General features: G+C 24.6%; 1 protein-coding gene across 2 annotated transcripts; it reads right to left on the bottom strand.

Annotated features, from left to right (window-relative positions):
- Positions 1–267: 267 nt before the first annotated feature.
- On the bottom strand, positions 268–16,319 carry LOC145842408 (equilibrative nucleoside transporter 1-like). Of its 2 annotated transcripts, none has more exons than XM_082949843.1 (13): positions 16,182–16,319; positions 14,285–14,366; positions 13,562–13,834; positions 12,750–12,902; positions 7,171–7,219; positions 6,447–6,544; positions 5,277–5,316; positions 5,063–5,137; positions 4,756–4,835; positions 4,010–4,151; positions 2,958–3,043; positions 2,142–2,341; positions 268–866 (listed from the first exon to the last, which is right to left on the bottom strand). In XM_082949843.1, exons 1-13 carry the CDS (start codon positions 16,196–16,198, stop codon positions 752–754), a joined length of 1,410 nt encoding a protein of 469 aa, XP_082805969.1. In that variant the 5' UTR covers positions 16,199–16,319; the 3' UTR covers positions 268–751. The 2 variants fall into 2 exon arrangements, with proteins under 2 accessions (XP_082805969.1, XP_082805971.1); XM_082949845.1 differs by lacking the exon at positions 16,182–16,319 and adding an exon at positions 14,472–14,554.
- Between the last annotated feature and the right edge of the window lie 937 nt (positions 16,320–17,256).

The raw sequence follows: 17,256 nt of genomic DNA, 5'->3' as shown, positions 1-17,256 counted from the left end.
ATCATGAATCACTAAATCATGAATCACTGAATCATGAATCACTAAATCAACAACAGTAGTTAAAGCTAGATTTATTTTTAGCAAAACATATTTTAAAAATAGTTTACCTTAAAAAAACTCGAAAAAATAAAGAAGTAACTTTAACATTATTAAAACAGCGAACTGTCATATACAAAATTAAAATTAGTTTTATTAATAAATAGAATTTAAAAAAAGTCATTTTAAAGCTATATTTTTACTTCAGTAAAAAAATCAAATAACGTTTTTTTATCCTAACACTTTTACTTCAGCATAATATTCAAAAATAGTGTGTTAGAGCAAAACAAAGCAATTAATTTTATGAAAATTATTTTTAATATTTTGAATGCTAAAAACTAGTAAAAATAATAATTAAAACTACAGTAACTTTTGAATGAATTTTTGTGTTAATACATGTAATGAAACTTGTAAATTATTTTTTTGTAGTTAAAGGATCTAAAAAAATTTAAAACAATTAGTCTTTATACTTACAATTAAAACTGTAACCGACAATAAAAATAACAACATTGAATAGATAGTTTGTTTTCAAGGCGATTGATTTTAAGATTGAAGCTAAAACTTAAAGCAAACAAATGCATACGTATTTAAATTGAATCATTTAGCAAGCGTTAGGCAGTTTAAACTTCAGCTTCACAAAATACTTCAATTTTTAATAGCTTCAAAAGAAGGTTTAGCATCATTTATAAATAACAATTTTCAGAATGTAATTTGCTCATATCCAAGAAGTGGCGACGAATGAGAACGCAGCACCGGCGGCAAGCCCGCACGTATTTGAAAATATCATCAGAGTGCCTGACAACTGCTTTTCAATGGGAGTCGAAACGAACCTGTGCAAAAGTTATGTTGTGATGATGGAAAGTGTCAGTGTATAGCTTATAACTAAAGCTAAGTTTAAATGACATAACTAAAGCTTTTACTTTGTTAATAATTATAGAAATATCAAAATTCCTTTTTTTTAATATCCCAGCTTAAAATATGATAAAATAGATTATAAACAAAGTTTTTAGTTTTTAACATTGAAAGTTTAAATATTATTAAAACAATTTACTTTTGTATAAAACATAAAATATATCTAAAATTATAGAATTTATTATTTTTAACACGAAATTGTATTGAGAGCGTCATTTTATTTTTGATTCTATTTGACCTGAGGATATATTTGAGCTACATTGTTTGAACCAAGTTATTCTAAAAATAACTCTATCTTGTTGAAAAATAAAACTTCAGATATATTTACTATCAAAAGTATATTTCTTCTAATCAACAAAATTAAAAAGACATTTAATCTTTACTTTGTTTTAAAATATTTTAATAACTTAAAAACAGTATTTGAATTAGTTTAGATTGTTTTTTAACTAACAGTTTTCAAAAGTAATGATAGTATTAATAATTTTCAAATTTTAAATTTTGCAAACGTAGCATTACGTTATTTATATATAATTACTAGTTATGACTTGCAAAAACTGTAATCCGTCGTTCAATAGTAACTATAGCCAAAATATTAAAGAAAATTCAAGAATAGAATAGTTTACATAAAAGAAACTAAAAGTTATAAATAATACAATAAATAGATTAAGTTTAGTTCTCAAACCATTCTTATATTTACTTCTGTGTATTCTGTTATATTTAGAAAAAGTTTTAAAACAAAATTAATTCTCATAAAAAATGTTGTAACTATTTAAAATATTTAGTTCTTTATCACCTTGGTTTCTTGAAAAATAAACACTAGTTAGCATTAATTCTTACAAAGAACAAAAACTTAAAATCTACTTTAACTTTTGAATTTAAGTTTTAAACTACATAACATAACATACAAGCTGACAGCCACAATTTACACAGAAAAATTATATCTTAATGTTTAGATGTTTTCTAATTAAACAACACAAAAAACCTAAATTTTCTAAACAAATAGTGGTGTTTTAAATATATCATGTTAAAATAGCTTTCAAATAAAGTTTTTATTTTGACCACTTGGGTAAAAAATTATTTAAAAACTTAGTAAAAATATTTTTGTAAGAATAAAACAAATTAAAAACTACAAAAGTGTGCATAACAATTTAAGCTTCTTAATACTATAAATGCGGTATTTAAAAACAACCAACTTTGGCGCGTAGTTTATTATGAGAGTTGCGAAGTATCCGTTGGTGAGGGCGAACATTGCCATGATGCAGATGTATACAATGTCAGAGGAGAATAGAACGGGGGATGTCCGCGGTTGAGCGTTGCAAGAAATGAACAGGAAGAAGAAAATACCGCGAAGCACACACATCACCAACAGTGTGATTCTCCTATCTGAAGAAGGCTGCAAACGTTTGTAGAACTTTGATTTTTATGAATTGTTTTAAATTTTTTGAAGGTGTGTGTTGGTGAGCAAAGTAAAATTAAACTAAGTTGAAAAAAACTGTGTTTTCTGTTAAATATTTAATAAAATATTTTACAATCGTTATGATTTCTCTACAATAAAAAACAGAAAGGCCTTATACCGTTGGTATAAAAAAAACTACTTGGATAAAATTAATATAAACTTTCTTAAATACTATATTTCATAAAGTTGAGTGCAAGTATGTTAAAAATACTTAAAGTTTAATTCAAACTTTTAACTTAAACTTAAAGTATAGATATGATCAAAAATTTGTTAAACTATACTAATTTATTCTGAATATTAGAAAGATCAAATTAATCATATATGAAAACAGATAAGCAATAAAAATTTATAAACCTAATTTTAGAAATTAATAATAAACTCAACTTTACAAAAAATAAACTCTTGTACATTTAATTTGCTTTCAATATAATTAAGTCTAAAATGTTTAAAATTTCAACTAATTAGAGATACTAATTACTGTTAAAATTAACTTAAATTATTTATAAAGTTCTTATAACCAAGGCAAAAGACTGATGATATATAAAAAACTTACTACAGATATAACACCAGCCAAGGCACGACCGATAAAATCAAACAAATTAAACATGAAGAAACAGGCAACCGGAAGGAAGTATTTATCTGAAAAAATTAAACAACTGTTAAAGTTTTATAAATAATTTTCATCTACTTAAGACTTTTAAGATAGCTACTGTGACTTAGGTGGCAGTTTAAATTGTTGTAGGTTTAAACAAACTTATATTTTTGGTTACTTTGTTCACATAGCATACAATCATATCATATTTCTACTATTTAAAACTGCCTTAAAATAAATTAAAGTTTTCGTTTTTAAAACTGCTAATAAAAGTTTCATGATTTATGTTGTAATGATAAAACTTTGAAAAACTAAATGAACGAAAAATATAAAATTACAATTAATCAAATCACTATGATACTGACAAATACTAAATATTTATTTGCTTTAAATATTTTAATGTAGGAAACTAACGTACGTGATAGCACAGATAAACTTTAAATTTTATGTAGTGTTTAACTTGTTTTTTAAATTTAGATACTTTATAAATTCATTCTTTAACTTTTAATAAACAGTTTAATAAAACTTATGCTACACTAACTTTACATTAAAAAAAAATAATATTGGACATAAGCTTGAGGTTCGCAAGAATAAATTATGTATAAAAATTAAATTTGTTAAAACAATTTGATTCTGTTGTATTATGACTTTAAAATGTGTCAGAAAACATTTTATTTCACATAAGAAAACAAGTTTTTTTTTGTTTGTATAATTTTTAGCCTTATTTTATAACTTGTACAATGATAAAATTTTTAGAGGGTTAGATAAAAAGAGTGAGGATAATTTTAATTGTATTAATAAAGCTTTTATTTAAACTTTCACCTATGGAAAATCAAAATTTCTATTTTGTTTAGTTTAATTTGTAGCTTTTAAAGCAATTAAAAAAAAAAAAAACCTACTAATTTCAAACAACTGGTAAGTTTTTAATTAGATTCATTAACTTTTTAAACACATACATTTGAAAAATTTCAAAAATAAAACCATCACTACATTACTATTTAAAGAAAACCAACCACTCCATAGAGACCCTGTTGTAACAGATTTAATAGATGCAGCAACAGCAGGAAAGTTTCCAAGTGTAACAAAAAATACTAGAAACATGGACAACATGTGAATATAGACTTTAGAAAGTACATGATAATAGGACACTTGAACCTAAATACAGTATTTAAGTATATGAAAATTAAAAAGCAGACATGCAAACTTCATGTTAAATAATAACTAAACCAAAACTGATTTAAACAAGGTATTTATTTTCTAATGTGTATACGGAAGCGTGTTTATCTGTCACCTTTTGTAAACATTAGAATCATTACACCACATATAAATATATTTTGTTCTGAGCAATCCATCGATTTAATATAGCTAATAATGTAATTATAACTTTTGGAATGACAATCAATAAATACTTTATTGAAAAAACAAAAAAGTTTTATAAAAAATCATAAAATTTAGCAGTACACAGTAAAGTAAATGTTATCATAATTTAAAATAAAACAAATATTTGCTTTTTTTCGTTTTCGTACTTAAGTTCTTATTGAGCAACAGTAAAGTTAAACATAATGTATACTTATTCATCAGCAAAGTTCTGCCTCTTACTAACACAAACTTCTTTCACTTATCATAAACAACTTTTTATTTATCAGAACGTATTAGTTTATGCTATTTTAACAAATAAAAAAAAAAATTGTAAGTGTTAAATTGATACATAGTTAAATAATTTAAAAGACTAATTTTGACCAAAAAATATTTAATTTACTTTTTTTTCACAAGCTTTTTTATCACTATTTTTTGAAAACAGTTTTTGATCATCTTCTAAACTTATTTCTGTTGGTTCATCTAAAAAAAAAAAAAGAATTACAAAAGTAAAAAAAAACATAAATTATATAGTTAAAATTAAAAAATAAAATTTAACGAAATTTAAAAAACTAAATACAAAAATTTTAAATTAATTTATCTCTTTTATAAATAAATTTGGTTAAGTTTTCGTGATAAAAGTCTTCAAACTTTTTTTTCATATTTATTTTTCAAAATTATTTAATTCTAGGATATAGAAAAACACTTACTGTTTTTAAGAGTTGAATTTTTTCTAGTTTCTTCGGAAATATCTTTTTCATTATCAATCATTTTTAGTTCTTCTTCTAAAAGTGTTAATCAACAATTGTAACATGTATACAAAAATTTATACAGTTTAGTTGAGATATAATTGTTCTATATTGTTTAACTTTATATTTAATAATTTGAAGTTATAGTTAAAATTTCTTAAAAAATCAAACTTACCACCGTTTAAAAGATTGCTTTTGTAGTACGCATAGAACTCCTAAAAAACAGTTTAAACAATCAAGCAAGATATATTAAACCAGAATTTAGTACATGCAATAAAGACAGTTTATAATGAATTAACTGAAAAATTTATATAAAGTTGAAACATTCAGTTCAAATTTTCGAAACTGTTGCATCAACTAGTTTTAACTTTTTGTTTTATACCATAAATATTTTAATTCTAAAATAATTTAAATTAAATGAACTGAATATGGAGCTTTTACTAGAATAACAAATTTTTAAACAAAAATAAATAGTTAGCATTATCTTGTTTTTAAAAGTAAGGCTAAAAATACTACACCCCGAACAATGTTACTTTTACCAAGTAGAACTAAATTATATTAAACTTATTGTACGTATACTTTAAGTTTGAGAGTGGCAGTATGTGTTTTAAAAGGCAGCAAAAAAGTTATTTTTCAATGAGTATAAAAACATAGTTAAATATAAATATCTTTAAAATTTTAAAACTTTACGGTCCTTAAACAAACATGCAATGCGAGATCATTCAAATAACAACACAGCAGTTTTGAAACATTATTATATTAATTAATATGTATTTTAAATTATGATTAAATGACCACTTACCCTAACTTACAGTGACCTCATTTCACTTTATATTACTTTATAACTATATAGAGCACGGTTTCTGAAACTTCTTTTCATAAGGCCCCCTTTGAAGAAATGAAAAAAGCTATGGTCCTTACTAATATAATTTCTCAAAAAGCTAATCTTGAATACGTCTAAGACTTCTTTTTGCTCTTCATCACCAACTCAAGAATATCTAGTGTAATTTCAAATTGTAGCCTTATTGTCCCACTCCCCCTATTTAGCTTATGGTCTCCTAACTTTCTAAAATAGTCCAAATTGGGTAGCCCTGGTTTAGTGTAACTTTCAAATTTTCCCGGTTAATTTCAAAACTACCCTTTAATACGCCTTGGATATTTTTTTTTTGTTTTTCATCTTCAACTCAAAAATAATTTTTGAAAAACTAAAATCTTCAAAACTTAATCAATTTTTTGAAAGAAAGAAAAATATTTTTAAAATTCATTTCTGTATAACTTAAGTATATATAGAGAAACATCAAAATTTTAAAATAAAGTACAAACAACCAAAGTTGTATTAACTTACGTTTTTTTCGAGGATGTAAAAACAAATAACAGCTAAGAGCAAAACCAAACAGGCTATTGAAAAAAATAGAAGAGCTTGATCTGTAACATCACTCATAACTGCAATAAAAACTTTATAAAATACATATTATTAAACTTTGTCAAGTTATTATTAACGGCTAGATAAATATCAATTACTCTTTTTCAAAAATATTTACTTTTATTTAACACTTGAAGTAATCGAAAATATTATGAAATAAAATATTATTAACAGAGCAAAGTCTAGTTTTAACGTATTGCTTACACTAAACAAACATAACTTCTAACAAAATGATTTTACAAAGTTTAAAAAATACTATTTTTATTTTTTTTAACATAGAATTATTAGCATTACCAACTAAAAGTTAATCTTAGATTTATAAAACTTGTATTTTATGAAAATAAAACTGCTTATCAACTAGAAAAGATTTTTAACTTTTTTAATTTACCTGGAAATACTTTCTTAATTATTTGCAAATTGACTATTTACCTTTAAAATTAAGTCAAAAAATAATCTAGTAATGAATATTACATAATCTTACTATTTGTTTCAATTTTTATAAACTCAAAATGTAACGAAAATCTGACAATTTATAACCATTTTACTTTTTATAAACGCATGTTTAGCTTTGATTAGAAAAAAAATTCTACAATGCTCTAATGTATAAATGAAAGCAAGTGTCTAGGTAAATTAAATAACACAAAACCTGTTATTGCAATTATGAAGGCAACGGCAGAGAAAGCACCTCCCATTCCCTGAAAATATAGATTAGTGTTAATTATAAATTTTTCAAACTTTTCGAGACTTTTTCATAATGGTTGATGAAATAAATTACATTTACAAGTTAATAAAAACTTTTAAACATTTTAAGTTGTACAAATAATGTATAATAAAAGTATTGCTCTAAATATTCTGTGCTTAAGCAATTTTCTAAGTTTGACTATTTATTTATAACTTATAGTAAAACTAAATGAAAATTGACATGGTATTAAGATGGTTCGTGAAACTAATTTAATTACATGCATAATAGGGTGCACTCTTTAGATTAGGGGTGGGCAACGTACAGCCCGCGGGCCGGATCCGGCCCGCGAAGTGAAAATGACCGGCCCCCAAACCTTTTTAAAATTTAAATGGAATCCGGCCCGCGGACAAAATTGATCCGGCCCGCGAGTAGATGATCCGGCCCGCTAAGCATTTTCAATTTTATATGAAATCCGGCCATTCCATGTAAATATTACAAAATTTGTACAAAACCGTTTTAGAATTATTAAAAAAAAACAAAAATGTAAGACTTTGACCCTGAAAACGTTTGTAAAATTAGTTTTTTATTTTTGTGGTGATAAAAACACTCTTTTGTTTAAGTACCTTTTTCTGTTTCGAGTCAGTTGAAGTAATCCTTTCTCAAATTATCCAAAAACAATTGTTTGCTAAACTAACTTTGATGATTTTACCTACCATAATAACTTTTAAAAAATGGACGTGTTAAAAACTGCTGTCTTTTTTAACCAAGATGATTTAAAGTCCAAAAAACCCAGATGTGTAGTGAGTTGTTTTTATACTTGTTTAGAAAAGTAAAAAAAAAAATTTTTAACATTGACAATTATTTAAAGTTAAACTGCTCAACATTAAATTTTAGTAAAATATTTTAAGTTGAGATTACAAACTGCACTCTTTTCTGCTATTAATTTTTATATTAATGACTTTTTGATTAACTTTATGGTTAAGTTCAGTGATGACCAATTGATGACAATAGTTTCACTTGATAATGAGTTTGGTCGTCGTTTTGCAGACTTTCAACAACTAATAGGAGAATTTCATATTGTGTCATCATAGTTGACGTTTGACACCGAAAATGCACCTAGTAATATACAGTTAGATCTGCTAAACTTAAATGTGACAGTACACTAAAAAAAAGTTCAAACCTTAAAATTTTGACAGATTTTATGCCCTACGTAACAAGTCAAAGTTTGTTAATTTAAGAAAGATGGCAATGAAGTTACTTGTTCTGTTTGGGTCTATATATATTTGCGAACAAAGATTCTCAACCATGAATATTAAAAAAAATTAGCTGCGTTCAAATCTTACTGATACCAATCTGCAGTTTTTACTGAGAATATTTACTTCTTGTATACTTCCAGATTTTAAACAACTTTTTAAAAACTTTGATGGTCCACAAATGTCTCATTGACTTCTTTTTAGTGTAATTATTCCTCCTAAACTCTTTAAACTTTACATTTAATATATAATATGACAGTTTTATATGTTAGTTTTTCGTTTAATACTATTTTTATTAGTGAAACTGATCTTAGTCTAAAAGTCTATTAAATTGTTAAAGTTATCATGTTTAGTATTAATTAATCTCTTTTTATTTTAGTATTTCGTTATTTTATGTTAGTACTTTTATAACAGTATCTTAGATAAAATGTTTGATAATGTTATTTTTAGAGTACAGAACTTACTTAAGTTTCATAAGTTGATCATTACTGTTTGATATTTTGAAAGTAAAAGTACTAGAATTTTAAGTCAAAGTAATTTTTTATCTAGGTTTAACTGTTTTTTAAGTATTTTGATATTAAATTTTAAATCAAGCATATAATATCGCTGCTTTTAGTAGATTTTTAGATAGATTTTATGTATTATTGAACGAACCAAAGTTTGTCAACTTTAAAACATGACCATGAACCTAGTTGTTTTGTTCGAGACTTCATACATTTGAAAACAAACATTTCCGACCATTAACATTAACAAGGATAAGCTAATCTCAAACCTAATCGGTATTTCAGTGCACTTGCAGATTTTCCCAAACCTTCATGTAACTAGATTTAAACAACTGTGATATATGATTAACCTTAAGTGTTTCATCAAGATCTTTTAATTTATTTATTTTTGCTTTTTACGGTAAAACTGTTTATTATATCAGGATTATTTGTTGTTTTGTTTCTTTTATACGTGCAAAAATGTGTAATGAATCTAAATAAGTTTGTTTAAATTAAAAGATAGTAGTTTAATTTTGTAATGTTAGTTAATTTCTGAATAACATTATTAATGAAAACTCCAGCCAAGGATTACCGAAATTATATAATTTTGAATAATTAACAATTTCTTAATGTTTTAGCTTGAAATATTAGACTCGAGTATTTTTAGTAAGTAAATTATTGTTTTTATAAGACTAATCAGTATTAATTCGATCCAGAGTTATAATAAATATATAGTTATGAATACTTAATAAAAATTATAACAAAATTTCATACTTGAGAACCTTGGTAATTAATATATTGATTCAAAATTCTGAAATACACGATAAATTAGCACCCGGCCGGATCCAAATCTTTTTCAAATAAGCATACGTTCGGATCTGGATCTTTGTCTAAAATTAGTATTTAGCCGGATCAGGATGATATTTTAAAATTAGGATCCAGATCTAAAAATAGATCCAGCTGAATCTGGTATATCACTAATTCGAAATGCTCCGGCCCGCTGAGGACTTTTTTTTTTGGATCCGGCCCGTCAACTATTTACGTTGCCCACCCCTACTTTAGATGTAACTTAGTTAAATCTATAACTGAACAAAATTACTATTGCTTTTGCCTATAAGCAATCTTTGTCACTAATCCATAGTTCTCGAAGTTTGTAAAAAAAAGTAATGACTGCAGTCTAGGATTACAAAAAAGCATGATTAACTTTTAAGAGTCTGCAATATCGATCTTCTCAGTAGTACAAATAGGTAGTTTAAGTAAATCATTCTTATTTTAAAGATAATTGGCTGATCCTGATTTATTTGATGACTTAAAGCATTAGACAACGTAGCTTTGACTAGTAGACTAGTGTCATTATCAAGTAAATTTTTGCATACAACTTATCAGTACTTTTGTAAGTTTGAAGTGTGTATAATGAATACAATTCTGTACCAGGAGCTGCTGGAGATACAATACAAATGATCCAGTAGGGAATGTAACTATTCTTTTTTTTATAATGCTATAAATTTCATACTAATTTGATGGTGTTTTTATTCTTCTTGGGATAGAATAGGTTCTTCAAGTTTTTTTTTTCAGTATTTCTAGGCCGTAAGATTTTCTTAAGTCTTTTCTATGGTCTTTACTACATTTTACTAAGAACTTGTTTGTGATGCTCAACTACCTTTTCAAACTCATAGTGAAACTTATAAACATTTTTCAGACGAATAATAAACTTATATCTTACACTTAGATTATGATGAACAGGCACTGTTTTATATACAATTTTAAAAGTTTCAAATATCAAATATGATTTGTTTCATTTTTTTCAGCTACAAGTTTTTTCAACTTGATTTATAACAAATCAGTACTTTTAATTTAAGTGGAAGTCTGCAACCAGATGTATCTAATTAAGATGGATAAGGTGACAAAATAAATGTTGGTATTCTGTGTGAAATTCATCTTTATCTAATAACAACAAGAAACTAATACCCAATAAAAATTATATTACAAAATGTAAAATAGACTAAAACTAAACCTAATAAGCTAACTTTAAACTTAAAAAAAAATTAAATAAAATTTTAGTAACAAAATAACATACAAAATATAAAAACTTAATCTGAAAAGAAGAATAAATTTGTTTTACTACAAACAACTGTGCTGCAGCAAATTGAACTTGCACTAAATAAATGAGAAAATTTTACCTCTACTCTTCCATTTTTTCATTGGTCAATTTCCATAGGTCCATTTTTATTGATCCATTTTAAATAGTCTTTGTTTGCTCTTGTTTAGTTTGCTTTATTGAGAAATCAAAATTTTTTGTTTATAGCTTTAAAAATTTTGCTTATTTTTAAATAACTGTTAAAAGCAACTTGTAGCTTGGGTCTAAAAAATAAAACAAACTAAAATCACCTCTCCTTGTATAAAACCAATTAAAATAAAATTTTCCACACTCAAAAGTTAACTTCCATGTAGGGGCACTAAAGGCACCAATAATGGTTTTTTTTTTATGTATTCAAAATTGAATATTGTAAAATGTTATAAAAATTAATTAGTCAACTTATTTTTTGGATTGGGTCAAAACTTATAGAGAACACGTATTTATTTGTTTATTAGCACAAAATTGTCTACTGGTGTAAATAACTAAGTAAAATTTAACCAAACTATTTTTTTTTAAGTTAACCAATGTTAACAACTTTTAACTTGTACAAATGTTGTTTTACAATCAATTTAAACAATATATGTTAAATTAACAAACAAAAGGCCAACTGATTGTCAATAGGAACTTTAAAGGTACCATAATGCCTTTAAAGGTACTATAATTTTTTTTGTTAGAAACATGTCTATACAGTTTAATAATAAATCCAAGTTTACATAACACAGGGATTTCATAAACAAATAAAAACACAAATACTATATTTTACTAACTTGAAAAAAAAAAGTTTAAGTACTCATTTTTTGGTAATTAAAAAAATAAGTACTAAAATAAAGCAAAAAATACTTTACACAAACCGGTCAAAAAATTTGTGTTTGCAAAATAAAGGCTATCAAATGTTACAATTCTACCTGTATTAAAAGTAAAATGTTATCCTGAATCACCAAAAACTAATTTTAGTTTAGGGTAGGGAACACAGCACACTGTTTGGTCATATTGTGAAATTCACACTTAAACATATTATTCGGATGTATTTTGGCTCCATTAAGAAGAATTTAAACAAAAATAAATTGCAAAAAAAAGGGTTTGCACCCAAATAATTTTCAACTTGAACAGTAGTTAAGTCACTTATACATGCCCTAGACTTATAATTTATACATTAAATAAAAAATTATAATTATAAGCATACATTTTAAGACATTTCAACTAATTTTGGTATATTATGACGTCATAATCAAACAAAATATGCAAATTCTACTACATAAATATGAAACTTTTTAAAATAGTGATACTTAATTAATTTTTGTATGACGCTTTTTGTTTATGTGTGCTATAACTGTTTAATTTTATCAGAGATAACTTTTTTGGTACACAAAACTCTTAACTTCTAATCAAGCAAAGCTTTTTTTTAATTAAAACACTTTCTCAGGATATTAAAATTTATATATCATTAAAGACGTTTGTATAAAACTTTCGACAAAAAATCTCAAGTTATATTATGATATATAAGGAAACAAGTATTTACTAATTTTTTCAAAATACTTTCTAAAATAAATTACACTGATCTCATACTAATTTATTTCTAAAAAAAATGACCTAATACTTTCAAAACTTTAATATCCCTTATTATATATATAACATATAAATCAACTATACTAATAATTTAATTTGTTTCACCTGGCCAGCCATTGCTGCCTGTGCATATCTGGAAGGTAGTTTAGAAGCACTTCCAATCAGACTGGAGACTACAAAAGCCGTTGATCCATTTACAAGAGCAACTGAAACCATTGTGACCCAAAAAAATATTTGCTGAAAGCTACTAGTTTCGACCTGTTGGTTGGTTGGTAAAAACTTATAACTAACAAAAACATTTATTTTATATGATACACATTTATGTAAAAAACGTTTATATAATATAGAAAAATTAAAAGCTCAGAATTTGGTCTGAATTTTTCATTACAACTTGTAAACTTTCAAATTCAGTAGTTAAAATATTTTCCCATTTTTTAGAAACAGGTTTAAGTTGAACAAAACTTTGAATACTTTTGTTTTTTCAATAACAATATTAAAGTTAGTTAAATCTCACTCTTAACTCAAAAAATGTTTTTGGTTTTAAATTAGTCAAAACTTTAAAGGAAATAGTTTAATAAGCTTCTTATAAAATTTAAAATCTTTAAGCGTTAAAGTTACATGCCCCAAATATACATTAGACTAATAATTACAGTAAAACCTAAATTATAAAATCAAGCAAGCAAAAATTATAAAAAGTAGCATTGTTACAAATCTAACTTTTGTAGTATAAATTTTGTAGAACTATAAATATTATGCTTTAATAATAACTTGACATTAATTAAACATAAAAAACTACATTGATATAAAAACAATATTTTAACTTGTTACAAATTAAACACTTCAAACACTTAAAGAATGTACTGACTTTCGCTTAAATGAAAAACAAACCATAGTACAGGATTTTTTTTTGAACAAACCTTAACTAGAACTGTAGTCAGAATAAAAACTAATGTATTCACAATAAGGCCACCAAACACTCTCAGCTTTTCATTAACTTTACTTTGATTTAAAGCACAGTATAAAGTGCATAAACACAAAGGAATTTGAGAAAATATAGATATGTAACTTCGAAAATTTGTTTGTAATTCATTAACACTTGTGGTTGCATTGTTATTAGTTGTATTTGTTGAATTACTAGAAGCAATATTTGTTGTAGATTCCTCAGAATTTTCGAATTTAAGCATCCAGTACTGTTATAAATTAAATACTTCAAAATTTTTAACTTTTTTGGAAATATGACGCATTAAAGCAATTTAGATTGATAATTGTTTACAGAAATTGAAAAAAAAAACAGTTTTCATACTTTAAGATCATTAATTTTCACACTTATAAAACATTGATGCAACTAATCATAGACATTTTAGTCTTTTATTATTTTAGCATTCTAATTTGTTTGCAAAAACTCCTTGTAAGGAAATTTTAAGTAGCTTAAAAGCATTTATTTAGAATACAACTAAAATTATTTTTTAACATTATTAAGTCTTAAACTATGAACAAATATAAGCAAGCTTTAGTTTTTAAATGTTTGTAGAGTTTTTTGAAATGATATAGTTAAATTAAGCACCTGAACTACTATTTATTAACTTTGTTTATTTTATTAAGCAAAAATTAAATTTTTATACATTTTTAATAAAACTAACATTGTCTGCTGTTATGAAAAAATTCCAAGGAAGCAATGATGCTAGTCCAAGAAAAAAGAACAGCCAATAAACCTTGCTTTTCCTTTATATTTTATTAATTAGTTAAAGTTACATCATTTATTTAAAATATTTTCAACATAGTTTTTAAAAAACATCACAAAAAATTAAGAAAACAATTACTAGTTACTATTTTGTTTTTAATGGCTTAGTCAATAAATTGTAGGACTATTTTGTTCATTTTTTTCTATTACAAATTAATTTATTATTTTAACCCCTGGAAAATATTAAAAACATGTGAGCTTTGAGTTTTCACAACTTGAATAGTCATGCATCCACTACAGACTTATTTATCATTCTACTACTTTAGAGTGCTAGCTCACAGTGTGCAAAAACTAAATGCTTATTCAGAAGGATATTCAAAATATAATAATGTTCATAAATACAACAAACTGATTCTCAATTTTCTTATAGAAAACTAAGCAATTTATTGCAATGTATTGAAATATTCTGAGATGTTTCTAATGATGCTTTGATTTAAGTAAAATTAAGGTTACAAAGACAAATTGATTGACTATTTAGAGGGGATTTAAATTTTTTTTTTTAAACAAACTTTTTTTCTTTTTGTATCTTAGAAATTTTCAGATCTGTACATACAAACCCTGATAATTTGCTTAAATTTTATTAAAAGTAAGACTACAGAGTAATGATTAAAAAAAATTTACAGTTTAAAAATACATCCAAGAAAAAAGGTATTTTCCAATTTATATAATAACTCACAAATTTTTGAGAACTTGAACTAACAAAAACTTAAATTTTTCCTCTATTTCAAAAAAAATGTTTTGTTAACTACATAGGACGATGTTGCACCAATATCAAGCTGAAATTATATTATGTTTGAGTCTTTTTTCACCATAATTTTAGGCTAAAAATTTAAATTTTAAAAATACATAAATAAAGTTAAGCTTGTTTATCATATACTAATAAAACTCAAATATTTTATCCCATTTATTATACAATATCAAGCGCTTATATCAAAACAATAATTTATATCTAATACATTATTGTAAAACAAAATCGATTAAACATTTTATAATGTATTTATATAGCTTGTTTGAAACAAAGTATTTTTTAGATTACACATATTAATTAAAACAATGAGATTTTGTCTAAAATTATTGTCAAAAAAGACATCAAATATAATATGATTTCAGCTTGATATTGGTGCAACATCATCCTAGGTAATTACTAAAGTCTTAGCCTGACATAAATGAACCCAGAAAAATACTTTATGAAAAATTTAATCTTCATAAATTTGTATCAGGAACTCTTTACTAAACTGACTAAATCTTAAAAATTAACTAAAATCTTTGAACTATAGCTAATTTATACAAACATTTTATATTCTTGGAGATAAATGTTGCATGATCAAAACCCAGTGGTCAACATAAATAAAAAAAACTTAAACTTTTAAACAGAGGTCAATGTTAATTTTGGTGAAAAATATGAACCCCCAATATGGCCTCAACTTTTAGTTAAGTTGGGTTAGGAGACAGGGTTAAAAACATTGTTTCTAATTGGGATTATTAATTTTTTATATATTAAATTAATACTTAGTCCTATATTGGTAATTGAAAAACATTCATTAAACAGTTTTAATAAAATTACAAAATGTACCTATCATAAAACTATACTTTTACATACAATATGTAATATTTAAATAAATACAATTTTTTTTTATTAAATTAAATACTAATTACAATTATTATTTTCAGAAAACAATGTTAGCAAACTTTGGTACAAACTTAATAATGAATAAACAACTACTAAGAAACACAGCTATTTTGTTAAGTAGCTGTTATTAATTAAAATAAAATTTTATACAACAAATCAAAATTACTTGTCTAATGGAGCCATGTCTAAACAATATATTTGATTATGCTTTAATGAAAAAACCTTATATTAACTGCGGGCTGTTTTTTTGTAAGGAGGTTGACCTAAGCCATTTTCTTTTAGACAAAGACTGTTCAGTATATCTACTCACATTTTGTCAAATTTTAATGTTTCCAAAATTAACTCTAAATCTTAATGCGGTTAAAAACTATTGCAGTTATTGTTTATTGAGCGACAAAAAAAATCGCTCAAAATAACTGGTCCTAGGGACTGGTGCACGAAAAAACCTTTCAGTAATCGAGTCGTACACCAACTGGATATAGTTTTACGTCTAGGACAATATCTTCATTGTTTTCACATACACATAAAATTCAAAAATGTCATTAAAAATTTTAAGCTAGGTATAAATATTTTTTATACAATATATGTCAAACAACAGACTAAAATTTCACAAAATGAAATTAATAAAAGAATATTATTTTTTTACAGGTACCTTTTGATTTTTTTTTTCAAAAAAATAGTAGTAACTCTAGTAACTAGTTTTTAAAGTTTTTACTTAAAACTATTTTATTAAAGTGTTTAAAAAGCTAAGTAATGGTTTACAAGTTCTCGATGTTTTTATCTAATCAAAAAGTAGTAAAGTGTAATTTGAAAGTGAAAAAAATTTATAATAAGTTTAATCATAAGTTTTGAAAACAGTAATTTTATTAATTTTTTAAGCAAAATTAAGATAATGACCATTAAACTTGTTTATTAATAATAAAAAAACAGTTAAAAAGTATACAAAAATATCAGTTATTAGTTTAAGTTGTCTTTACAGGTTTACTAATATAAAGTTCTCTATATACTTTTCAATCTATGCAATAGTTAAGTTACCTCATAATAAATTTATATACATATTATTTAAAATCTTGTTGTTAGTTTTTTTACGACAGTAGACTTTTTTTAAAGTGTTTAGCTTTTAAAATCACAATTTAGATTTTTTTTGATATGACGTTGATAAGTGTTTTTAAAGATAAGACGTTAAATTCTATAGATTCAAATAAACAAGGTCGACCGGAAAATACAAATTTTATTTTTGT

Source organism: Thalia democratica, chromosome 8 (genome assembly GCF_965202585.1).
Source record: "Thalia democratica chromosome 8, ktThaDemo2.hap1.1, whole genome shotgun sequence".
Taxonomy (NCBI): Eukaryota; Metazoa; Chordata; class Thaliacea; order Salpida; family Salpidae; genus Thalia; species Thalia democratica.
Note: the sequence above shows the minus strand (reverse complement) of the source record. Positions and strands in the feature narration are given on the sequence as shown.